General features: G+C 50.6%; 4 protein-coding genes across 20 annotated transcripts; 2 read left to right on the plus strand and 2 right to left on the minus strand.

Moving 5' to 3' along the window:
• Positions 1-399: 399 nt before the first annotated feature.
• On the minus strand, positions 400-6,391 carry WHR1 (winged helix repair factor 1). Of its 10 annotated transcripts, none has more exons than XM_039882978.1 (7): positions 6,144-6,391; positions 5,859-5,995; positions 2,671-2,766; positions 2,225-2,364; positions 1,293-1,390; positions 1,038-1,185; positions 400-837 (listed from the first exon to the last, which is right to left on the minus strand). In XM_039882978.1, exons 1-7 carry the CDS (start codon positions 6,241-6,243, stop codon positions 792-794), a joined length of 765 nt encoding a protein of 254 aa, XP_039738912.1. In that variant the 5' UTR covers positions 6,244-6,391; the 3' UTR covers positions 400-791. The 10 variants fall into 10 exon arrangements, 9 of the variants coding, with proteins under 9 accessions (XP_039738912.1, XP_039738907.1, XP_039738911.1 ...); XM_039882973.1 differs by having other exon boundaries at positions 2,671-2,880; XM_039882977.1 differs by having other exon boundaries at positions 2,671-2,763; positions 5,859-6,016.
• A 6-nt stretch (positions 6,392-6,397) lies between these two features.
• Positions 6,398-9,595, plus strand: DXO (decapping exoribonuclease). Of its 4 annotated transcripts, XM_039882971.1 has the most exons (8): positions 6,401-6,729; positions 6,983-7,344; positions 7,524-7,759; positions 7,848-8,067; positions 8,196-8,331; positions 8,469-8,563; positions 8,648-8,734; positions 9,411-9,595. In XM_039882971.1, coding segments are annotated over exons 2-8 (1,131 nt in total). In that variant the 5' UTR covers positions 6,401-6,729; positions 6,983-6,988; the 3' UTR covers positions 9,412-9,595. The 4 variants fall into 4 exon arrangements, 3 of the variants coding, with proteins under 3 accessions (XP_039738904.1, XP_039738905.1, XP_039738903.1); XR_005657326.1 differs by lacking the exon at positions 9,411-9,595 and having other exon boundaries at positions 6,398-6,729; positions 8,196-8,383; positions 8,648-8,858; XM_039882970.1 differs by lacking the exon at positions 9,411-9,595 and having other exon boundaries at positions 6,399-6,729; positions 6,944-7,344; positions 8,648-8,858.
• On the minus strand, positions 8,921-18,932 carry SKIC2 (SKI2 subunit of superkiller complex). 3 transcript variants are annotated; one of them, XM_039882961.1, is made up of 28 exons: positions 18,802-18,932; positions 18,621-18,724; positions 17,893-18,002; positions 17,681-17,798; positions 17,475-17,589; positions 17,295-17,369; positions 16,953-17,006; positions 16,673-16,863; positions 16,383-16,511; positions 16,022-16,167; positions 15,497-15,643; positions 15,280-15,364; positions 15,000-15,106; positions 14,560-14,706; positions 14,386-14,482; positions 14,000-14,212; positions 13,807-13,917; positions 12,266-12,496; positions 11,761-11,898; positions 11,469-11,606; positions 11,223-11,327; positions 10,736-10,883; positions 10,520-10,646; positions 10,198-10,408; positions 9,889-9,999; positions 9,594-9,812; positions 9,264-9,404; positions 8,921-9,169 (listed from the first exon to the last, which is right to left on the minus strand). In XM_039882961.1, exons 1-28 carry the CDS (start codon positions 18,821-18,823, stop codon positions 8,969-8,971), a joined length of 3,741 nt encoding a protein of 1,246 aa, XP_039738895.1. In that variant the 5' UTR covers positions 18,824-18,932; the 3' UTR covers positions 8,921-8,968. The 3 variants fall into 3 exon arrangements, with proteins under 3 accessions (XP_039738895.1, XP_039738897.1, XP_039738896.1); XM_039882962.1 differs by having other exon boundaries at positions 8,926-9,192; XM_039882963.1 differs by lacking the exons at positions 18,621-18,724; positions 18,802-18,932 and adding an exon at positions 18,454-18,561.
• Positions 18,933-18,960: 28 nt separating this feature from the next.
• Positions 18,961-24,887, plus strand: NELFE (negative elongation factor complex member E). Of its 3 annotated transcripts, none has more exons than XM_039882966.1 (11): positions 18,961-19,116; positions 19,550-19,632; positions 21,010-21,079; positions 21,180-21,325; positions 21,818-21,892; positions 22,003-22,040; positions 22,275-22,594; positions 22,713-22,857; positions 23,020-23,074; positions 23,291-23,393; positions 24,715-24,887. In XM_039882966.1, exons 2-11 carry the CDS (start codon positions 19,558-19,560, stop codon positions 24,810-24,812), a joined length of 1,125 nt encoding a protein of 374 aa, XP_039738900.1. In that variant the 5' UTR covers positions 18,961-19,116; positions 19,550-19,557; the 3' UTR covers positions 24,813-24,887. The 3 variants fall into 3 exon arrangements, with proteins under 3 accessions (XP_039738900.1, XP_039738899.1, XP_039738901.1); XM_039882965.1 differs by lacking the exon at positions 18,961-19,116 and adding an exon at positions 19,123-19,264; XM_039882967.1 differs by lacking the exon at positions 18,961-19,116 and adding an exon at positions 19,288-19,425.
• Positions 24,888-24,944: the final 57 nt, after the last annotated feature.

Below are 24,944 nucleotides of genomic sequence, written 5' to 3' on the forward strand. Positions count from 1 at the left end.
CTCTTTCCCTGTTAACCCCTCTCATACCAGTGCCCTGGGCATCTCCCCTACTAGGAGTAGCTGGGTACATGTATGCATACATGCTCAGTAGTGAGTGTAGCACACAGTTGGAGCCACGTGGCTTCTTTGTCAAGGCCCTAACAAAACAAGATGCTAAGACACTAGTTTCTTACTATAACCCCCACAAAATCTGAACTACACCAGGCCTTTGCTTTTTGCAGGCCCTGACGGAAATTCCATGGTTTAGATCAGGCACATCCTCAACACCCCACAGGGAGAACTGACCTCAATGTCCCTTTTCCTCTCTGAACAATGAGGCAAAGTTCAGGCTCAAGTGTGGCTTTACCTCTAGCCCCAAACGAGGTATCGCGCATCACATTAAACAAAAGACACCCAGAAAACAGCACCGGCACAAGTACTTTATTTGGCAGTTTCAACCCAACATGTAGGGAAGAGAACCCTGCCCTCCCTCACCAGCCTCCCCAGAAACCCCACCTTCCCAAGACAATCAGAGCAGCACCTTGCTGTATGAAAGGCAGCAGCCATGGCCCTGGCACAGTTTCTGGCTCCACTTCCATGGAAGAGCAGAGAAGCGTTGCCCAAACCCGACCACTGGCTTGGAGCCCAGGTAAACAGCAGCAGTCACGCCTGACCCTTTGCACGGCCATGGACCCAACACAAATCCTGGTCCTAAGCTTTCCCAAGGTGACCCTGTCTCAGCCACCACTGGGCAACACTCCTGGGCCCCTCTAGCCCCACTCTGGGGAGATGTGTAATGATGAGTAGAATCCTCATGTCTCCGGCAGACGCAGGAGGGTTCCAGAAGTGGTGGAGACACTGTACAAGAGAAAGACACAGCTAGAGCCAGACACATAGGCCCAAGGTCTAGGGAGAACTCAGAACTTGGCCAGTGATGTTCCAGGGGGTTCCAGAGGAGAGAGGAGCTGGGCTTCCTTAGTGAATGAAGCAAGAGTGGGGAGGAAACCCAACCTTGGGTCATTGTTCTGTCAACTGCCAGAGACAGGGGCAAGACTCACCAGTCCACCAGCTGGGCCCCAATGAGGTCATGCACGTGGTAGGCAAGGCCGAGTCGTACCGCGGCAGGTGCCCGCCGACCCAAGAGCTCTGAAAGGAGTAGTTCCCGGTACTTGGCCTTCCGAACCATGCCGAGGACAGCCTGGCGCCCTGGAGGAGACATGGCACAGGAGTGGGGAAAGGTAAGGCCTGCAGGCCAGAGGAGCCACCAAAAGGTGTTCTTGAGGGGCTGGGAGCTTGAGCTGCAGGCAGGATACCTTTAACAAAATACTTAATGAATCTCCCAGCTCCAGGCACAGCTAGCCACCAACTCCCAGCATCTCGGACAGTAAGGACTCCAGCATTCACCAGCTGCCTAAGCGGAGTGGGAAGGCAAGAGAGATGAGGCCTTGGCTCTGAGAATCTTCTCTCCTCACTGTCCACTAATGTTTGGATACTGTCTCCAGAAACACAGGCAACCATGTAAAGGGGCTGGTAACAGACGTCCCACCCCCACCCTGGGGTGGTTCTGCTCACGATCCATGCCCTTGCTGGTCCCATTTGCGTACCCGACTGACCCCACCCCCAATGCCTTCTTTTCTTGCTATTACTTGTTTGCTGAAACCACTCTCAGAAGCCCTCTCTTACCACATTCCCTGATACACACTTAGTCCCACCCCCTGGGGAGAAGTAAGGGTCTTTCTTCTGTGTTCCTGCCATTGCCTCCACAGACCTCATCATGGCTCCTCCCATATCTTAGTGAAAAGAATTTATAAAATGCTTTCACATAAACCACAGGTTACGACATAGGGAACCTGAGCCAAATACAGCCCCTGAATTGGTATTTTTATTTAGCCCTTGCCTGCTGGTTGTTTTCTTAATGTGAGTGCTTTAGAGGCATCATAGCTCCTACCATTCTCTATTCTCTTATCTTAGCATGATTCACATCAGACATTTATGATTCTTGCCAGGCCTCTACGTGTAATTTGATTAGCCACCCAGATCTCCTGAATTTTTGTCCAGGGCTCTTTCTATGGCCCCAGGTAAGACAGGCCTCCTCTTTTGGGGGAGGAATACAAATTCACGTCATTTTACTAAAAAGAAGAGTCAGCCTTTTGGGCAGGTTCAGCAAAAGGAAAAGGATAAGGCTAGATAGGAGAGAGGCAGAGAGGTGCCAGATGATTGATTTGGTTGATCCCCCAAGTCTCACGTGATCTCTGTGTCCCTGAAGCCAAAGGTCTGTGTCATTTGGTCCTGCTGGAAGCTAAGGTCCCCACAGGCTGGAAGCACCGAAGCCAGAAACTTCTGCACTGCCCCAGCATATGATCGGCCATCGCAGGCCTTGAGGACCTGGAACCAGATGAGAGACATGTTCTGGCTCCTTCCTTGCCCTCCAGGGACTTCTCTCCCAGGATATTTCTCTGCACATGGGAGGCAGATTCCCTTCTGCTCAGGCCCTTCCACCTCTCATATTTTTCTTCCTTCTACTCCTCCTTCTCCTCTCCCTCATATTACTACTTACCAGAGCCCTTTGTCCTCTCTGTAAAAGGCGTGGGGGGTGGGGGTGGGAATTGTCTCTTTTCTTTTTATTTCCTTTCCCCAGTTTCCCTGCCTGCCCACCCCCACTCCTTATGACACACACACAATCGCACGCACTCTGTTCTTGTAGTCTTCGGTGAAGATAATTCCATGAGCATCCAAATCGAACCCTAGCTGGATGATTCTGATCTCCCCCTGCTCTTGAAGTGCCTTCTGTGTCCAAATAGATGGAAGTGAAAAGAAGGGTGTCAAGGTAAGATGCTCCACTCCCCTCTGGGCATTTCGGGGCAGGGAGATTTTTATATGCCCATATTGGAGATTTTTTCTCTAAATAAAGGAAAAACTGTAGAAGGAAAATCAGGTGGATCACCAAATAGTCTTTTCCAAATAGTTACCCCCGCTCCCACCCACCCACCTCATCTGTTGTCAGTTAACCAGTCAATACACATTTTCTAAGACCAATCATATGCCGGACACTAGATAAAATACAAAACACAGACTATGCCCTTAAGGAATTAACAGTCTGGATTTGGGATAGAGGAAGGTAAAGAGGAATATAGAATAAAATGTTTAAAACAAATACAAATCAACCAGGACCACTGTTTCTAGGAATACAACAAGAATCAACCTACCCACTAAAAATTAATTAAAATGCTAAGTAAAATATTATTTTAAAAGTTTTAAGCACTAAAGAGCTCACAACATAATAAGGAATTACCAGACTAATATAAACTCTAAGTGAACACAAGAATTCATAGAAGTAATTGGGACATGGAGAGCATTTGACGATCTCAACAAATATGTCCAGCACGGTCAAAAATAATTGGACACACAAGAAAAATTCAAAAGAAACTGACAATAAAAACAGACACAAAAAGACATGTTATCATGGAATTATCAAAAACCAACTGCTTTTTAAAAATGATGTTTATGATGCTGAAATAAATAAAAGCCAAGATAAAAAACTTCAGCAGAAAATTATAAAAACTGACATAACAGATCTGAAAAAGATCTAAGTAGAAATTCTAGAACTAAAAAACAAGGCAAGTGCAATTAAAAACTCAATGGAAACCAATGTTACCCCAACAAAAGAGAGAGGAAGGAAGGAAGGAAGGAAGGGAGGGAGGATGGGAGGGAGGAGGAGGAGGGAGGGAGGAAGGAAGGAAGGAAGGAAGGAAGGAAGGAAGGAAGGAAGGAAGGAACTCAATGGATGGGTTTAATGGACAACAGCACAGCTAAATAAAAAGCTACTAATCTATAAATCATATCAAAAAAATTAACCAGAACAGTCAAAAAGATTGAAAATGCAAACAAGAGACTAAGTGACTTAAAGGATAAAAAGAGAAGGTCAAATGTATGTTTAATTGGAGTCCCAGTAGGAATGAAGAGATAATAAGGTAGGGGGAATATTTAAAGAGCCAATAACAAATCCACAATCACAAAAGTATATTAATCTAGCTTTCATTAACTCATAGAACAAACAGACAAAATAATAGTGAAGAAATAGAAGACTTCAATAACTCTAGTTAGAAATTAATAACTGAATAATGCATATTCTTTTCAAATATACATAGAATACTTAGCAAAACTGGGCAAATAGCACAAAGCAAGCCTCAAAAAGTTTCAAATGACTGAAATCATATTGTATATGTTCTCTGGCCACAATATCATTTAAAACAAAAATCAGTAACAACAAAGTAATAAGAAAATGTTTAGAAATTAATACATACATTTCTAATCAACCCAATGAATCAAAGGAAAAAAAAAAAGAAAATTAGAAGACACTTTGAAATGAACGATAATGAAAATATATAAACCTCAATACTTAGCAGAAAACTACAGCCTGACATGAATCTATTAAAAAAGAAGAGAAGATTAAAATTAATGGGGGTAAAAAGGTAGAATAAACTCAACGGTAGGGGATAAACAGATTAATAAAATAGAAAACATGCATATGAGGGAGCAACAAAACTAAGTGTTAATTTTTTTTAAAGACTATTAACATTGATAAACCACTGGTGAGACTGACCAAGAAAAAGAGGGGAGAAACCTAGAAAAAGCACAGATAACCAATATAAAGAATGAAAAAAAAAGTTATCACTACAGATTCTACAAACAATGAGATTGCAAACTTTATACTAATAAATTTGAATATTTAGATGAAATTGATGAATTCCTAGAAAAATACAATTTCTTCCATGAGAATGGACAAAATGGGATATTCACAAAACAGAAATCTGTGAAAATTAATGAGTTCCGGGAACCTGTATTTTTGAAGCAGCAGCCCAGGTAATTCTGATACAGGTAGAACTCAGGACATACTCTGAGAAACACTGCCTTAAATGCTGGTATCTCCCAGCACTGGATTTGGCCCTATTACCTTTCACTGTAAATCCAAGGTCCTTAACCTTGGCCCTCAGAGAATCTAGGAAACACCCTCCCCCACCCCAAGTTATATATGTACCTTGTATATATATGGCATGTATACATTTTTCTAGAAAGAGAGCCATTGCTTTCATTATCTCCCAAAGTTTACAAAAAAGTTAAAAATCATTCTACTCACTCTTTCTACCCGATCTCACCCACATCCACTGAACCACTACTCACATCTCTATAACTTCCAGTTCTATATCACTGGCTCAGAATTCTCTCCAAACCCTCATATCCAATTGTCTACTACACATTTGCCTTTGGATGCTCCACAAGAACCTCCAACTCAACTTGCACAAAATTAAACACATCATTTCTGTCCTCAACAACTCAGCGTGGTCTTATTCTATTCACTCCACCAACCACCTAGCCTGTCATCTGGAAAGTCAGTTATCCTGGATTCCTCCCTCTCTTCCCACTTCCCACATCCCTCACCTAGCCTCTCCTCTCTACTATGCTACCCTAGTTTAGGCCTTCACCAGTTCTCAGCTGCAATATCTTCCTGATTTCCCTGCCTCATCTCACTACCTCCAAGCCACCCAACACACCGTTCTCTCTCCTGTTTAACATGCTCTACCAGCTCAGTGTAAAACGGAAATATTGATGCACAAGGCCTGTTGTAATCTGACATCTTCCTGTATTACCAGCGGTGTTAAGCTCCAACCATGCCCAATGATTCAGTTTCCCCAAAAGCTTCGCTCTTCCACATCCAAAATTTGGCACGCTCCCTACTGCCCTAGGATCTTTTTACAGGGTTTGTAGCACTGCAGTGCCTGGCACAGAAAGAATCTAACGCTTGCTGAACGGCAGAATGGCTGGCGGACAGACTGAGGATTCTGAGTACGGCTTCGGTCGGTGGCACTGGCACCCCTCACCAGCTGCCGGTCAGCCGCGGTCCGGTCGGGCACGAGGCTGTACACCTGGCTCTTGAGTGCGATAGGCGGCAGCGCATCTTCGAACAGGCCTCGCGGGAACAGCCCCACCAGCTCCGTGACTGCTGCGCGCGCCGACCCTGAGTGGGGAGACCTGGTCACTGGGAGGCGAATTGGGGGAGGTAAAGAAACTATTATGGGGGCGCCTTCTCCCAACATCTAAGGTGACGAGAGGAGAGGCCGCTGGGGCTGGAGTCTTGAGCCTCGCCCTGGGGTTGTCATGGTTACCTGCCTCGCCCCTCAGAGGATCTGCCTCTGTATGACCTCGTTCCCGCCACCTCTTCAGTCCCAGCGTCTCCGGGACCAGGCGCTGCCTCTTCCGGCTCATGTCCCGGGATCTTGTGGAGCCCGGTAAGGGGTAGGTATTGAGGAAGAAACCACGAAAACAGAGACTTCCGGCGCGGAGCAGTGACGTCCTCGGAGACCAGTCAGCCAGTGTAAGCTGGACAACGCGATGACGAAGGAGGCCTCCTCTCGTCCTCTCTCGGGCTCTGACTGGAAGGGGCGGCGCCGATGAGGATTCCAGTTCCTCCCGGGCCTGCTGAGGCCCCACGGCCAATGCTGCTTGGCTGCCTCCAGGAGCTCTCACATCACGGACCTCGGGCGGGGTGCCTGGGGCCACGTCGCGTTCAACTTCCAGGTGGAGAGTGCACCCTCATCCCACCGCCCACGAAGGATTTGCCCGCCACTGTCGCTGAATGATTGCATCGCCTGGAGCGGAAAACCACTTTTGCATCCCTCTTCGACTTCTGGTGTACCTGCCCGTGACGTCATAGCTCGACAGAGGTAGAAGTCGAGGTTGGCGTGTTCAGAGGTAACCAGATCCTTGATCTGAGCCGGAACTCTTCCTAACCTCACGGTCTTGGGAAGATCGCAGAGGGGGCTGAGGGTGGAGAGGTCAAGGGGAAAGGCCGCGGGTGGAGCTGGCCATGGTTCTGTGCGAGGGACTGGCGGCCTGCCTGTTTTAAGGCCATAGCCAGGCCATCAGGAGGTTCGCTTAGTTCTGACCTGGAGTCCCCCTTCTCCAGGCCTCCTTTGTAGAAGGACAACTTTCTCCCATCTCTCAGGACCCCATGGAGCCCAGAGGGACCAAGAGAGGAGCTGGGAAGATAGAAGCAGCTGAGCCTCACAACAAACTCCCCCGCCCAGCACCCTCATTACCCACAGACCCTGCCCTCTACTCTGGGTCCTTTCCTTTTTACCGGCGCCCTTCCCAGCTGGGCTGCTTCTCCCTGGATACCCAACGCCAGTACCATGGAGATGCCCGAGCCTTGCGCTACTACAGCCCACCCCCCGCCAACGGTCAGGGCCCCAACTTTGACCTCAGAGATGGATACCCCGATCGATATCAGCCCCGGGACGAGGAGGTCCAAGAGCGCCTGGACCATCTGCTGCGCTGGCTCCTGGAGCACCGAGGCCAGCTAGAGGGGTGAGCAGACCACAGCACATGAGATGGAGAGACCAATACCTTCCCCCCTAAAATTAGGAGAGCCAAAGATAGAGGGCATTCAGTCCTTCAAAGGACTATTCGTTGGGGGCTATTCTTTGGGGGAGCCATCTGAGCTAATGCTTGTGTCAGATCTTCAGCCTCTAACTCCTCCCTCTCAGGGGTCCAGGATGGCTGGCAGGGGCCATAGTGACATGGCGGGGGCACTTGACAAAACTGCTGACAACACCATACGAGCGGCAAGAGGGCTGGCAGCTGGCAGCTTCCCGGTTCCAGGGGACACTGTACCTGAGTGAGGTGGAGACACTGGCTGCTCAGGCTCAGAGGCTTGCCCGGCCACCCCTCCTCCGGGAGCTTATGTACATGGGGTACAAATTCGAGCAGTATATGTGTGCAGGTGAGAGTTGCCCCTGCTCTGTAGCCCCCTTTCCCTCCCCCAGAGACTGAGAGCCTCCACCCCTACTGCTGCTTCTCTCCTTGTGCAGACAAACCTGGAGGCTCCCCAGACCCCTCTGGAGAAGTCAACACCAACATGGCCTTCTGCTCCGTGCTACGCAGCCGCCTGGGAAACCACCCCCTGCTCTTCTCAGGGGAGGTAGACTGCACAGACCCCCAGGCCCCATCCTCACAGCCCCCTACTTGCTATGTGGAGCTCAAGACTTCCAAGGAGATGCACAGCCCTGGCCAATGGAGGAGCTTCTACAGGTTCAGGAGGGAGTTGGGCAGGGCAAGAGCTTAGAACTGACAGCTGGGAAAGGAACTTGGGGTAAGAGGAGGAGACTGGAGGGTAGAGGTGGGGTCCCACTGACACCTTGCCTTTCCTGACATGACAGACACAAGCTCCTGAAATGGTGGGCTCAATCATTCCTCCTGGGGGTCCCAAATGTTGTCGCTGGCTTCCGTAACCCAGAGGGTTTCATCTGTTCTCTCAAGACTTTTCCCACCATGCAGATGTTTGAACACGTCAGGGTAAGGCAATGGAGTCACAGCACCCACCTGTGTCCCCCAAGCAAGACCACAGGTACAGGGTCCAGGGCCGCAGCACGCCTTCCCCTTCTCCCACCCTTGCCCTCACTCATCTCTGCCTCCTCCTCGGCCCTCTCCAGAATGACCGTGATGGCTGGAATCCCTCCGTGTGCATGAACTTCTGTGCTGCCTTCCTTAGCTTTGCCCAGAACACAGTTGTCCAGGATGACCCCAGGTGAGGCATTCAGCTCTACCCCTCCCCTCTGGGCCCAGAAGCTCGGCTTCCAGTCCTCAACTGGTGACTCCATTTTCCCCTCAGGCTCGTCCACCTCTTCTCCTGGGAGCCTGGTAGGCCAGTCACAGTGTCTGTGTATCAAGATGCACCCCATGCCTTCCTGCCCACGTGGTATGTGGATGCCATGACCCAGGACCTCTCATTACCCCCTAAGACACCTTCCCCCAAGGACTGATGCTTCAGAGGGGACTGGTCCTGTCTCCGTGCACAGATAAAGGCATATTTCTAGGTGGTTCTCCCTGCTGTGTCTTTTGAGCTGAGCTGAGTCTTCCCTACCCAGCACAGCACCTCAAGTACTCATAGGTGGTTTGCTCTTTTATTATTACATTTTTACACGAGGGCCATTCACTGTGTGTAGAGGCTAGCTGCAAAGACGATGTCCCTCCGTAGCAGGGTAGCTGCTGTCTCCATTTTAGCACCTAGCACAGGCTCACCTACCAGGCGGGCTGCCCCCCGCAGCGAGCGACACATCTCAGCCAGGCGCTGGATGCAACGGACCACCAGGCCTTCAGGGGTCCCAGAGAGCCCTGCCAACTCAGAGAAGGGCTATGGGGGAAGCAGGGTGGGGACTGAATTCAATAGGTCTGGGCAGCCTCTCCCCAACCAGCCATCCACAAAACCCCAAACCCCAGTTACTCACCATGCCCCGAGCCCACTCGTACACAACCTCGACCAGCCCAAAATTCAGCTCCCCTACAAATTCTTCCACTGTCTGGTTCAGGCCACAGGCCACCTGGACCTCACCAATCCGCTTGGCCACAGCCCGGACACGTTCTACTCCCTACAGATGGGGAAGGAGAGATTAAGACCTGCCTTCCTGCTCCGGGATGGAGGAGGCTCAGATCAAGGAAGAAGTCATTCCAGCTCTTAGGAGCACTTACAGGACTGGAGAGGTCAATTGGGGAAACTTTGGGGTGGGGACTGAGAATGCTACCCTGCGGCCAGGGTAGAGGAGGAGTGGGTCCCATACCTGTTTGAGAGTGCTTGGGAGCTGCTCCCCAGTGTCCCCAGAGCTCTGGCAGACCAGGCCAGAGAGCAGGGCCGCAATCTCCTCTGGCTGCAGGGCACTCAGAGCATTGTCAAACATGAGTTCAGTGAGGAGCAGTTCATGGCTGCTCATGGCACAAGCCACCCGCCCCGCCAGCTTCACTGTGCCTGCCTCATCTACATAACCCAGGATTCGAAGCACCTAGAAGAAAGATAGTGGGTGTTGGGAGCCGACCATCCTCTCCCTTGCTGGCCCCCCTGCCCCCCACCACTCTCACCTCTACTCGCTGGTGGTACTCGGGGAGCAGCAACAGCGACTGATCTGACAGCAGGAAGCGCAGCCGCTCCATCTCCTTCTGTATCTGCATTCGCTCCCGCAGCTTCAGGTACTGCAGAAAGCCACAGGGAGAGCCACAGGCCAGAGCATGTTAGCCTACCTCTTGCCCTCAAAAGGAAGAGGGAGTTGATGAGGCGAGAGGGAGACGGAGGAAGGCTGAGGACCAGGGCTGAGATGGAGGTGGGCAGCTTACAGGGGACCAGAAAGGAAATGCCCCCTCCAGCTTTGGAGCTAGCATCCAGAGCCCTACCTGGGTAGGAAAACGGGGGCTGTGCACGCACTGGGCCCCCCGGATCAGCTCCTCAAGCTTCCGGGCCCGGAGCTCGCCTTCAACCACTGACACATCCTTGAGCTGCAAGTCATTGACAGGGTCAAGGGTAGGGGGTCCTGCTGGATAGGCCTGAGCCAGACGCAGCAATTCCTGGACAGCAGTGGTCACAGCAGCAATGGGAGGATCCTTCCTGAGGAAGGAGCAGATGAGACTTCTCTTCCACAGGAATCACCCCAGGCACTTCCCTACTCCCCATTACGTGGTCCCTCCCCAGGAAACAGGACTCCCCAGCATCTCTGACTTGAATTTCGGTAGCTGCCTCTTGCTGAAATCCTCCAGGATCTTCTCTCCATTCACCCGGAGCACTTTGGTGGTGATGGCAGCCACGTCTCCTGTCTGGAGCTTGGCCACAGTATGGTCACAAGGCCCTGTGAAAAGGGGAGAGCAGGGTCAGACCTTGCCACGAACCCAGTTCCTACATTGCTGTCAGGAACCTGGCTATCTGCCCCACTCTTACCTTCAGGCAAGAACAGCTTGAATCCTATGAGGTCATCCGGGTAGGGCACATCTGGGGAGGCTGACCCCCTCTCCTGTGGGTCCTCAGACGTGGGTTTATCACACAAAACCAGGGTTGTGAATACTCTGCTCATGGAGTTCGAGGAGACCTAGAGAGGTGGGGAGGTCAAATGGGCCATCCGAGGAGTAGACAGCAAAGGTAGAGATCACATCCCCACCCTCAGGCAGGGATCATGGAGCAACCATGCAGAGCCCACCAATATAGACTGGTAACCAAGTCAAGCAATCAAAGCAGAGTGTGGGGATGGGGGTGGGGATTATGGGGGCGTTCAGAAGATGAGGTGGGCATGAAGTGGTGATGGAAAGGAAAGGAGGGCAAAAGGGGAACATGAAAGCACTGGTGAGCATAACCGGCCCCCATTAAATGGGGAAGACAGAGAGGGCTTGCTCCTCCCTCCCTTTGGGGCCCAAATTCCTCCTGCCCTCACCTGCAAGATCACACCCAGGACATTGTGATGCTCCTGATTCTTCACAACCACCACCCTTCCAGCTGAGAGAGATTTTAGCCCGTTTACAGACTCTAGGACACGGCGCTGAAAAGCGGGGATATGCACAAAGGAGACAGGGAGGGTCACAAGGACACTGGGATTAGGTTCAGAAGCACCCAGAGTGTCGAATTCTCTTCCTTCCCGCCCCCCGACCCACTGCCCCAACACACACACACACTCATGCACCTGGATCAGGCTCCGGGTCTCTGTCAATTCCTCCCCCCAGCGGTAATACTCAAGCAGGTCAACCAGTTGGCCAGTCACGTCAGGCTCCTCCAAGGCCCCCAGCTTCTTGGTCAGTTCAGCCAGAGACTGTTCATGGGCCTGGGCACAAGTGGGAGCAGGTATGAAACGAATCTTCAGGCTCAGTCTGCTACAGCCCCACCTTCACCCCACTAGCCTCTAGATGCCCACCTCTCCAGCCTGGCTTCCCATGTCCAACATCCTGCCCAGTATACTGGTCACCCTAACCCCTCACCTTGCTGTCCTTGCGAGATGGAAACTCAGAGAAGCTCCTCTTCATCATGTCCTCCACCCTGAGGGCATCTACCCGCAGCAGGTTAAGGATCATGGTGTACGTGAGGCGGAACTGCGACTGCAGCTGAGACGGCTTTCCCTAGGCCGAGTGAGAGAAGTCGGTGAGATCAGGGTAGAACTTGCTGCTCCCCAGCCAGCCCTCTGAGGACTGGCTCTACCCCAGCAGAGCTAGTCCCAGCTCCATAACTACGGGACTGTAGACAAACTGCCTGCTCGCCAATTCTGCAAAATAAAGGGCGGAAAATTAAGTAATAGACTCTCAAAGGTCCTATCTAGCTCCACATTCAGTGAAAAGGCTAGAGATGAGATCCAATCTCATCTTTGGATCAGCTTACTCCTACGTTGTCTCCTCCCAAGCAGAAGAAAAAGTAGAAAGGAGAGAGGAAGAGGGTTGGAAGAGAATCCAGTAGGTCCCCAAAGCTGGGACCCTCCTGGCTCCAGCTCACCATCATCATGCGGTGCAGGTCCACCATCTCAGGCACGCGGCCTTTGCAGAGCAGGATGACAGTGCCTGTGGGGTCCAGGCCCCTCCGGCCTGCCCGGCCTGCCATCTGCACATACTCCCCGGGGAGCAGGTCCCGGAAGGTGGAGCCGTCGTGCTTGCGCATGGAGTCAAACACCACTGTTCGGGCTGGCATATTTACACCCATGGCGAAGGTCTCTGTGGCAAACAAGACCTGGGACGGGGAAAGAGAGGATCATCAAGGGGCTACACAGAGACCAGTCTTGACTAAGCACACCTTACCACACCTACGTAGCCAAGGCTAAGTAGACACCTGGCTCCATCCAGATGGTTAACTCGCAGAGTCCCATTCAACTCTCCAGACAAGTCTAGAATGGGAACTATAATTTTCCTCAATTTATTTGGCTACCTATTTCTTTCCTTGTACATCCATATCCCACTCCCATCCCCCCGCTGTCAGTCATTCCAACGTTTTTAAAATCCTTGTATGAATACGTTCTTGCACATTGTGCCTTGTTTTTTGGGCACGTAATTTACAATTCACATTAAAGGTAGCTATATAACTCCTGTTTTCTTACTTCTTTCCTCCAAATAGTGTTTCCAGCATCCATCCACGTTCCTGTGGTTATACCTAATCTTTTGCTTCTAACTGTGGCAGGACACTCTCTGGAGTGCATGCCCTACACTTACCTGCATGTTCTCCCAGTGAAGAACACCTCAGTACCACCAGCAACACCCTGCCACAAGCCTATAGCCAACAAAGGAAGAGCAGGCATATTCCCTCATGGACCAGGGTGAGAACTTCGTTGTGGTTTATACTCAAGAATAGAATTTAGGGTCAAAGAACATGTTATACTTATTTTTGCCTAAAGAGTGTCAGGGTGCACTCCAGAGTGGCCACACCTGCACAAGGTTTCCTATAATCCTATACAAGCATACCTCACTTCATTGCAGTTCGCAAATATTGCATTTTCACCAATATCAAGGCGAGACCCTCCAAGAGCAAAAAGATTATGACTCGCTGAAAGGCTCAGATGATAGTCAGCATCTTTTAGCAATAAAGTATTCTTGTAGTTAAAGTAGTACTTTGTTTTTAGACATAACGTTATTGCACACTTAATATGTAGTATAGTGTAAACACAACTTTTATATGCACTAGAAAACAAAAAGCTCACATGACTCACTTTATTGCAATATTCCCTTTACTGCAATGGTCTGGAACTGAACCTGCAATATCTCTGAGGTACGCCTATAGTTTCCTACGTCTTTGGCAACACTTGGCATTAGCCAGTTTCCTAAGTTTTACCAGTCTAATAATCGTAAAGTGATATCTCATGAGTATATCAAATTTGCATTTTGCTGATGACGACTTATATGCTTGCTAGCTTTTCTGTTTTCTCTTCTTAATATGACCTGTTCGTATTTTATGCATCCCCACTTTAAGATGAGAAACCTAAAGTCCATGGAGATTAAGTAATTTGCCCAAGGTCCCACAGTGAGTAAGTGGTGGAGCAGCATGTGCACCTTGACCAGGCCGCGGCTGAAGAGCATCTCCACAATCTCCTTGAGGATGGGCAGGATGCCGCTGTGGTGCACACCCAGGCCTCGGTGCAGAAGCTCCGACATGTGCAGGACCTGCAGGGGGCCGAGGCCGGTGGTCAGGGGTGGGGTCACAGAGCACCCCATCCCCAGCAGTCTCCAAGTCTCCCCTCCATACCTGGGGAAGCTGGCGGTCAGAACCACGGAGGCGAGCAAGGCAGCGCTGCAGGAAGATGTGAATCTCACTCTTCTCTGAACTTGTGGTGAGGTCAAGAGAGGTAAGGCCTGAGGCCTGCTCATCACAGCGGCCCCGGGAGAAGGTGAACACCACCACAGGCAGCTGCGCACGGGTACGGAGGAAGGCCAGGAGGGACAGGTACACACCACGGTCCTGCGGAAGGGGGTACAAAGGGGCAGAGGTTGAGTCCCTGAATCAATGGGGGCCAAAGTAAAGAACTGTCAAGACAGTCACTGCTCAGACCTTAAGTCCAAACCCTGGGAGATGAGGGAAGAAAGGATGGGAAGAAATAGGTGGTGACGGGTACAAAGCCTGCTGGTTCTTACCTGTGCAGGCCCCCCGTGATGTGTGGGCTGTTTGGCCCCAAAGGTCTGGGCATGTTTGCTCATCCTCTCCTTTTTGGCATCCACAGCTGCATAATACCTGGGGTATGTGGAGGGCAGCCATCACAGTCATACCCAGCCAGACCCAGCCCTGAATCTCCCCTATCTCCGGCTTACCCCTTTGTGTGAAAGGTGCCTCGGGAGTCTAGCAACAGGAAGAGCTCACCCTGGGTCTTGGGGCTATTCCCTGTGAAAAGATAATGCTCCAGGGGGACAGGGCGAGCGACGGTGCTGATGACATAGATCTGGCGACGCTTCAGTCGTCTGAGTGAGAAGGAGATGGGAGTGTAGGAAGGAGCAGCTCATGTCTCCACCACCGTCCCCCTTTTGGCCTCACCCAAACTAGGAACCGGATTAGAAGGCTGTCTCCATCATTGTATCTCTCAACATGCAAAGTGGTCTGGGCCCAAGTGGGCCATGTTCCCCACCCTCTACCATTTCTCCTCTCCGCCCATAAGGCCTGATCACTCTCCCTGATATGGCAATCTCTGCCCCCAACCCCAACCAAGGAATACTATAACCCCCTTCACCCAAGCATCCCAGAACACACGTCTCACCCAATCCAGTCGGCAAATTCAAGGGCATTGGGGACAGTAGCACTCAGAAGGATGATGGAGACATGGTCAGGGAGCATGATGAGCACCTCCTCCCACACGACCCCACGCTGGACACAGAGAAGGAAGACAAGTCACAGGCAGCTCAGAGGGGGCTGCCCTTCTGCTCCTAGGGTTCCGTTTGGGGGCCAAAGAACATAGTAAGATTTTAGGGTGTGTGGAATAGGGAACTGCTGAACTAGCTCCACAGGAAAGAACTGCTGGGGTCAATGATGCTCCTTACCTCAGCATCGTTGATATAGTGAACCTCGTCAAAGATGACCCACTCTAGGTCCCGGATGACATCTGAGCCGCTATACAGCATGGAGCTGGGGGAGAAAAGACCAAAGGCTGACTCCCCAGTGGTTCCTGTCCCCACCCTCAACTTAGCCAACATGCTCTCCAAAGCAGCCTCATCTTCCTAACCAAAAATCCACCCATATTGAGTGCCCATCTCTCACCGAAGGATCTCTGTCGTCATGATAAGGCAGGAGGCCTCCGGATGCAGCTGTACATCGCCAGTGAGCAGCCCCACATCCCCAAATGTGTTTCGGAAGTCTCGGAACTTCTGGTTACTCAGAGCCTTGATAGGCGAAGTGTAGATAGTGCTGGGAAGAGGGCATGAAGTTAGCCAGTCTCCCCCACAGACTTGTGGTCAGCCCCTCCTCTCCCAACCTGAGCCTTCCCAGCAGCATGCTGCTGAGCTCAGGTGCCCCCTTTCTTCACCCAAATTGCCCTCCTCATGACATGACCCCAGAAAAATGTTGTCCCCCAACCCCTTCCTAAACTAAGTGCATGCAGGTCATTCTTCTAACTTCTCTCCCGGTACCTTCTCATTTCTCTGTGGACCCCTGTCTCAGTTTTTCCCGTAAACCCCCCATCTAAAAAATGAAGTTTAGGATTTGAGGAAAAGATGAGGTTTAGAAAGGATGAGGGAGAAAACAGGGATGGCTGGTGAAGGGGAAAGTCGAGGAGAGGACCTGTACCGCGTCATGTGCTTCTGGGCAAGGGCAATGGCATATTCAGCCACAACTGTCTTCCCCGCGGATGTATGAGCCGCCACAAAGACTGAGTCGTGCCGTTCCAAGTGCAGAATGGCCTGTTTCTGGAACACATCAGGCTCAAATGCCCACTGTGGGAGAGAGAAATAGATGGCAGTTGAAGAACAGAGTGGGGGCCTTCCTGCCTCTGGCTCACTGGGCATGCAGGGCAGTAGGGAGAAGGCCTGAGTGAGGCGAAGCTAGTACTGAGGTCCAAGACTGGCCTGGAAGGCTTCTGGTAAGGAGAGGAGACGAGGAAGAGGGCTGGAAGGAAGCAGCGGAGCATGTAAGGACAGGCCCACACTACCTGGAAGGCTGGCTGGGGAATGAGGCGGTAGAAATCACCAACAGGGGAGGTGACATCCACAGGAATGGCCCACTGTTCCTGAGGTGGGGGTGTGGAGAGCTCTGGCAGGGATACAACTGTGGATGCTTCCTGGAAAAGTCGGGGTTAGGTGTGATATACAGCCAGAAAGCTCTCCATTACCACTTCCCACAGAAGATGCTCCAGTCCTTCCCTTAGACCCAACCAAGCCAGACCACCCTCCCAGTGGCAAGACCCCTTCTTTCCTGCCTCCACCGCCCAGAAGCACCAACCTTCAACACTAGATCCTCTAAGCTGCTTGTTCGGGCCAAGGGAGCACTGCAGGGAGAGGCTGAAACACTGTCCTCTCTGGTACCTCCAGGCTGTCCCACTGCCTCCCTCTCAAACTCATCACCCCCACCCAAATCCAGGGGCTCCAGCAGACGGCTGAGACTGAACAACCCAGGAGCTGGAGCTGGGTGATCTGAGGAGCAAGGCAAAAAGGAGACTTGTTCGTTTCCATCTCTGTTCTATGGGAGAAGGGCATCACTCAAAACTCATCTCAAAACTCACCCTTTGGTGCAAAGTCCATGCCTTTCTTGAAGCCAGGTGGAATAGTAAGAAGATCTGGAGGATAAAGACAGAGAGAATGAGGATCGCTACATGCTGTTGTACAAGTTGTATACTTCCTAAACCTAAAAGATATCACTGACAGAATAGACATTATAGCTGGGAACATCTGTTGCAGTAATTTCCCAACAAATGACAGTAAGGGTTATGGAAAGGGTACCTTTTCCTAATTGGCTCAAAGCATGGAAGGGCTAACAGCAGCCCCGTGATAGGCCTGGATCCCTTGTCCTCAGGGCCCAATCTTGGAGGCCTGCCTCCCAAGTGTTCATCCTGGCACTGCCTCACCTTTCTCAAAGTCTATCTCCTCCTCAGCCTCCTCCTGAGTGCTCAAATCTCTCATGGTGGGTTCATCCATTCCACCTGGGGAGAAGTTGGACAAATAAAGATTCTCAAAGAGTGATAGGGAAACTCTTCCTTGGAGACTGAGGGCTCCCTCCCCTACCATCTCATTTCCACAAGAGTCACCTGGCCAGAAAGGGTACTGTGTTGGATTCCCCCACAGGGACTGGGAGGTGGGTCCTGGCGGCCGGCGAAGAGACAAGGAGGTTGTGGCCGACAGGTCTGTGTTCTCCAGCAGGACCTAAGGCAAAGGATCAGATCCCCACTGAGGCTGAGCTCGCCTCTGATACCCCTCTTTCCAACTCTGCTTCTCGTGGCCGCTGATCTCTTACCTCCTTGTAGCCCAGTATCTGGCCTGTGGTTGGGTGTCTTTGGGCTTGTAGGTCAGAGGGGACTGGGGCCCCCAATATAGCCAGGAGAGACCAAGGATCCATCTTTCTCTGCCATTTTCTGGAGAGAAGGAAGTAATTTTCTGTCTTTCTCTTCTGTCTCAGCTTCCTTCAGGGACCCATCTCCCTGGTCCAGACCCTTCCAGGCCCCTCACCGGTCTGAGTGCTCCACACCATGGAGGGGCAGCCAGGCTGGAGATGACAGAAATGACTGCTCTGCTTCTTGCTGTAGATCTGGGGCACAGGGAGGGAGGCCGTGGGGAAGCTGGAAGAAGGGCAAAATGAGAGAAAGTGACAGATTCATGTTTAGACTAGAAATGGTAGATGTCCTAGACAGACTAGGACAATCAAGGTGAAGCAGTATTTTCCAGAAGTTGTAATGCTTTACAGGACAAACGACCTGCTACTGAATTACCAAAGACGCTAGTTAACAATACAGATTTTGGACTTCAAATTCTTGGGCTGGACTTAAGAATACATATTTCAAAAGAGCTCCCTTACTAATTATGAGGCGCAATGAAATTCGAGAATCACTAGCTTTAGGAAAAAAGGTCCCAGACCTAAAGATGAAGAGTCGGGGGCTCAAAGGCTAGCTAGCATCTCTGCCACCAACAAGTGCTTGGAGACAGAAGGGGACTGCAATGAGAGAAGACACATCTGAAAGAGGAGGTAGGTCTCAGAGCTAAAGTACCCCAGCGCTCCCTCCTCGTCCTTACATGGGCTCTGACCCACAGCAGGTCCACTAGGCTGGAGTCTGTCCTGCACCATTCCAGGCCAGAATGACAGGTGTCCAGAGAGAATAGAGTGAGTCATGCCAGATCCTACTGTAAGAAAGAGGTTTTATGCTGAAGAGGGTCAAAGGTTAGGGTCCAAAATCACTCACGGTGCTCTCTGGAGCCCCAGGCGCATTCAGCACCTCCCAGCGCCCTGTGCATCCCAGCTCCACAGCCCGAAGGGGCAGATCCAGAGGATCTGGGGGAGGTAACGCTGCAGGAGAAAAGTCATAGGTCAGGGATCAAGGGTCGATTCCTGTCTATTCCTTCGTGCCACCCCCTCCCCCTTACCGAGTCGCTCGGTCTCGATCATCTTGGAGCCGCGGTGCGGCCCCAGCCCAGAAATGCAACGAGGAGCCGTGGGAACCCCGCCCCGGAACAGGCGGAAATGGAGGCAACTTCCGGTACACACCCCTTCGGGGGCGTGGACTAGTGCTACTGACGGAGTGCCTTAAACCAGTGGAAGGCCGGGCGGAAGTGACTGCTCCGCGGGACGCCTTGGTTACCGCTTTCTCCGCCCCTTGCTACGTCATCGCTCTGAGCCGGCTATCTGCTGCCGGTGCGGGCGCCGCCCGAAACCGCGGGCCCGGGTTGCCGCCCCCTCAGGTAAGGCCTTCTTCTTCTCACCCTTCGCCCCTTTTCTCCATGCTCCTGATCTCTTCTTCCGTTTTTCGTTGCTCTGAGAGCGCTGTGCGGGTTCCAGTGCCGCCTCTACGGTTTGGACCCCGTGGTTGCCATACAAATCCCAGTGGAGGTAGAGAGGGTCTGGTGCCATCGTCTTGGCGACGGAGGGGGTGTTTCTCCCCGGGCCACGTGGTTCCCCAGGGCGCTGGTGTCCGTGATTCTAAAGAGGAGGGAATGCTGGTTGACCCCGACGAGCGGGGTCTTGGACGGCAGCCTGGTTTAAGCAAAAGGGTAGGGAGAAGCAACACACAGAAGTAGGCAGGCCTGAAGGGGTGGGGTTGGGTATAGTGTTCGGCGTGTGAACTCTGGGCGGTGACAGTGGAGAAAGATGTCTTGGGCCCTGCCCCTGAACCAGGAACCACCATGTTGGTGATACCCCCCGGACTGAGCGAGGAGGAGGAGGCTCTGCAGAAGAAATTCAACAAACTGAAGAAAAAGGTGAGGGAGTGTTTGTGGGCATGGCCCGACCTTTGACAGACTCTACACTACGAGACCACCTGGGGTGAGTGTGAGGGGATGGAGGGTTCTTTTGACTCATACCTTGAGAGTATCACCTTGCAGTGTAGCTTCAGAGGTGGGCTTTTCTCAAGTCTTGTGTACCCTCTCTCTTTTCTATTCAGTCTGCCATGGAGTTGTTTTCCTTTCCCATGGCTTTTAGTACCGCCTTAAAGCTGGTGATCCCCAAGTTTGGTTTTTCCAGTTCTGTCTGTCGTCTTACTGATAACCTTTAGATATCCAAAATTAAAACTATCATCTTCCTATTTATACTAATAAACCTAGTTTCTATTCTTGATCTCCCAAATACGGACTGATCACATTCAGTTCTCTCATGTGTTTGGAATCACAATCTCATCTCTGACTTCTTCATTTGCATAGCCAAACATTTGCCAAGGCTTCTTCATTCTTCCTTGAGAGTAATTTTTCCAGTTTATTTTTTCCTGTGTATTCCATAGATTAGGTCTTTGCTGACTCTCACATAGACTGTTGTAATGGTCTTTCAACAAGTTTCAGAGTGTTTTTTTTTTAACAGATTTCTTCACTCCTATTAAAACAATCCATTGAAAACACAAGACTGTTCTTTTTCTCGAAACCCTTAACTGGTTTAACATTGTCTAGGGAACAAAGCCTGAAGTTCACATCTCTTTCTAGTAAAATAGAACTATTCACTAATCCCAAAACATGCATTCCCAAAGCTTTCTTATCTCGTATTTTTTCCCCCTGTTTTCTTTGTCTCAAATACCTTTTTTTTCACCATCTCTGTTGTGCAGAGTCTACCCAGGGTCCAGTGTAATAGCCATTTGGCATCAGAAAATCTTACTTGTTCTCAGCTGCAAGCAGTCTGCACCTCTTATAATCATTCTTGACTATTCAGTCCAGTCATTTTACTTCTCAGATTGTGTTTCATACTTTTGCATATCCCCGTTACAAAGTAATGAATGGTATGTTCTTGTTAAATATACAAGGGATAGATGGCTGAAGCCCCCAGAAAGGCACATAGGCTTATACTTAGTTGTAGCATATAACCTGTGGCTGTGGTCCATGATTGAATTCCTTGTCTTCAACTTCAAAAACGTGATACTCTGGAAAGTCTTTGGATACCGTGGTTTGGATAGCTTAGGTATCACTGGCACTGTAGATGATCTGGGGGACCATATGTAAGAGGCAGGCTGCCTCAATGAACCACTCCAGGAGCACCATTTGTATTGTTTTCTCTGAGAAAGGTGTCCCCTGGAGTGATGCGCCCAGAGACCTTGGGAAAGGACCTGGTCAAGGACTGGCCCTCACCAACTCCTCTCTTCTCATTCTTGTTCCCAGAAAAAGGCATTGTTAGCTCTGAAGAAGCAAAGTAGCAGCAGCACAGCCAGCCAAGGCGGTGTCAAACGCTGTAAGTCACGGGAAATGGGGATAGATTGGAAATAAGACGCACGGGGCTGACCTCTCTCACAGCCTGGACAACGTGATGCTTCTTTCTCTCACCACTCCAGCACTGTCAGAGCAGCCTGTGGTGGACACAGCCACAGCAACAGAGCAGGCAAAGCAGCTAGTGAAGTCAGGAGCCATCAGTGCCATCAAGGCCGAGACCAAGAACTCGGGCTTCAAACGTTCTCGAACCCTAGAGGGGAAGTTAAAGGTAAGCACAAGCAGAAAGATTGTTCAGGGGACCCTTGACTTCAGAGGGCATCCCTCCAAGTTGGAATAGAGGTAGGTTTAGGGAAAAAGTAATGCCTATTTAATCGTGGGCAAATTTCTCTATCATTGAGCTTTAGATTGCTTTTCTGAAAAATTAAGAAAATGGTTGACTCCTAAATTTTCTATTTTACACGTTCTTTATGGCTCTAGCCCATGTATTAGAGCTCTTGGACTATATTTTCTAAAGGATTGAACAGGCTGAAATGTCATCAGGTTGAAGAACTGTTTAGATTAACTAAATACTGTAAGGGTGTATTAAGATCATTTATTTAAAAATAGCATATAATCAGATAAGAAAAGTACAAAGGAATTAAAAGAAAAAAAGATAGGTCAGAGGAAGCTGAGATGAGGGTGACAGGAGAGGAATCCCTCTGTCCCATTGTCAGGCAGCCTCCTACTCCCACATTGAGGTAGGTCTCTACAATCTTCTTAGGATCCTGAGAAAGGGCCAGTCCCCACTTTCCAGCCATTCCAGAGGAGCATATCTGCAGATGATGATCTACAAGAGGTAATGGTTCCCATTTCTCTGTCCCTAAGGGCCTGGGGATTGAGGAAAATGAGAGACCCATATGCTAGCAACTAGGAATCATCTTAACTGAAACTTGGTCTCTTTTTCAGTCGTCCAGACGTCCCCAAAGGAAATCTCTGTATGAGAGGTTAGCAAGTTAGAGATAGGACTGGGTGCCGGTAGGTGGTGGTGGTGGTGGTGGTGGTGGTGGTGGTGGTGGTGGTGGTGGTGGAGGAGAAAGGGTGATTGCATGGGTCCTTGAGCGGTCTGGGCTGAAGTGGAAGGAGCTGGGGCTGCAGAGGGAGAGAGTGTTGAGTCTCCACAGGGTCTGGAAAGACAAGGTAAAGGCCCCCTTCGATTCTCACTGTCTTCCTCCCCCTAGCTTTGTGTCTTCCAGTGATCGGCTTCGGGAACTGGGGCCAGATGGGGATGAGGCAGAGGGCCCCGGGGCTGGCGATGTCCCCCCTCGAAGCTTCGACTGGGGCTATGAAGAACGTGGTGGTGCCCGCTCCTCAGTCTCCCCTCCCAGAAGCCGCAGCCGGGACCGCAGTCGTGAACGGAACCGGGACAGAGACCGAGATCGGGAACGGGATCGAGACCGAGATCGGGAACGGGATCGAGACAGAGATCGAGACCGGGAGCGGGATAGAGACCGTGATCGGGAGCGGGACCGGGATCGAGACCGAGAGGGCCCTTTCCGTAGTGAGTTAGCTTGGCTGGTGGGGAAAGTGACCTCAGATAGGAAAGATTTAGAAGGCTCCAACTAAAGTGGACTCTTAAAGTAGAGGTTGAGACAGGCTCCATCTTGTGATCCCCACAGGGTCGGATTCATTCCCTGAACGCCGGGCCCCTCGGAAGGGGAATACTCTCTATGTGTATGGAGAAGACATGACACCTACCCTCCTCCGTGGGGCCTTCTCTCCATTTGGAAACATCATTGATCTCTCCATGGACCCACCCAGAAAGTAAGGATTACATTGGAGCAAAATGATAAGTCCTGGGAAGACCTGGGTGTGAGGCCTCGGGGAAGAAGCCAACCTGTCTCCAGGGGCCTATGAGCACTGGGTTTGGTTGGGTCCAGAACATCCCATAAATGCTCTGCTGACCCTGTTTTTTTTTCATCCCAGCTGTGCCTTCGTCACCTATGAAAAGATGGAGTCAGCAGATCAGGCTGTTGCTGAGGTTGGGACTTCCCATATCTGTTCTTCCTATCCCTCCTGCCATCCTCATGTTTTCTCTTTAAAATCCTGGGAACCAGGAGGAAATCATTTCCTCGACAGAAAGCCTCTCCCTAATTACACAGAAAACATTATATTCTCAGCAACTCACGGAAAGCCTCCTTTGGTTTGTCTGTAATGTTTCCTCCCATCCTCTACCCTCTCCCCTCTTCTGCCCCAGCTCAACGGGACCCAGGTGGAGTCCGTGCAGCTCAAAGTCAGCATTGCGCGCAAACAGCCCATGCTGGATGCCGCCACTGGCAAGTCTGTCTGGGGCTCCCTTGGTAAGAATGAAATTCTTCCTCCCTCATCTTGTCCCCCACCTCACACCCATTCTTTTTGTCCCCCTGCATGTCCCTGAGTTCCCAAAAGATGATAGAGGTCTGGATTTGTGTGGAGGCTGTGGGAATGGAAAGGAGAATGGTCAGGCTTTCTTGTCAGTTGGAAGCAAAAGAAATAGGAGAGAAAAAAGATTGAGAAAAAGTTCTAATAACTGGAACAGGGATGAAAGTGGAAGTGTATGAGGTTTGTGAGAAATATGAGCATCTCATGTGGCCTTGTTCACTTTGAGATGTAGTGTAATTGGTTTTATGAAATAAGCATTTGTAATAGGGATTGGGAACTCAGGTGTGACACGAGAAATGAAAAATACAGATTAGTCATCTGTATCACGGTGGTTGCAAAATGATAGTATCACCAAGGGAAGCCGAATTTGGAGAAAAAATGACCCAAGACTGGATTTGAGGAATATTCAGGGAATATAATAGGAAGCAGAGCTGTGTTCCTCCTCCCCCACACATCCCAGCTCTCCTGACATGTTAGGTTGAAGTTGATGCAGCAAAAGAGAAAGCAGGAGGGGTCAGATGGCTGGGAGCAGCACCAGAGGGGCCTGGGCCTTTGAAGCTGAGGGACAGCAACTTTGAGAAGGAGGGCATGATAAGCTGTGTCAGGGTACAAAGATCCCAGAGAGTGGGAGCTGGTGTTAAGGGATTCACTCTAGCCCCAGAGTGGCAGAGATGGAATTCTTGGAGATGAGGTACAGAGAGGGACACACTGGGGATAGAGAGGAAAGGGAAAAGAAAGCTCAAGACTCAAGGGAGGCTGCTCAGGGCCGAAGCTACCCCTGAAAGGAGTTCTCCTGATGACGCAAGTAGCATTTCTCAGTGTGAATAATCCGCTTTATCTGAAATAGATTTTTCTGGCAAAGGAGTGGGCAGAATAAGGGATTCAGAGCACAAGTGGCCTTCCAGGTGAAGGACTCAGAAAAGATCAGCATGTCAACAAAGAGCTACAGAGGTTTTCTAATTTTTAATTTTTCACGTACTGACTAAAAGTAGTAGGTTAGCACCATTCACATGTCTGAACAATAACAAAACATTCATTATCTGCATTTGCCAAGATAACAGCAAACCGCTCCTTGCAGTGGTGATGGTTTGGCAGCCTCTGGCCTAAGGGGGCTAAAGGGAGACAGACCATCCCAGCCACCAGAGGGCAGCAAAAAAATTGGACTCTCAAGAGCCAGAAGCTGGGAGTGAGGTAGACTCGGCCTGGGGTCTCACCAGTGTTCTCCTTCGGGTCTTAACTAATTCTGTCTTCCCTCCGTAGCCGTCCAGAACAGCCCTAAGGGTTGCCACCGGGACAAGAGGACCCAGATTGTCTACAGTGATGACGTCTACAAGGAAAACCTTGTGGATGGTTTTTAGGGAGTGGAGCTGGATTTCATGTGCCTCATCTGCCCCAACGGTGGTCTCAGTAAAACACTGAGGTGGAAGCTCACACATCTCCCTCAGCCTCTGGTTTTTCAGCATTTGGGATTGGGATTGAGCCTTTAAAAA

Source organism: Pteropus medius, unplaced genomic scaffold, assembly GCF_902729225.1.
Source record: "Pteropus medius unplaced genomic scaffold, Ma_sr-lr_union100, whole genome shotgun sequence".
Classification (NCBI taxonomy): domain Eukaryota; kingdom Metazoa; phylum Chordata; class Mammalia; order Chiroptera; family Pteropodidae; genus Pteropus; species Pteropus medius.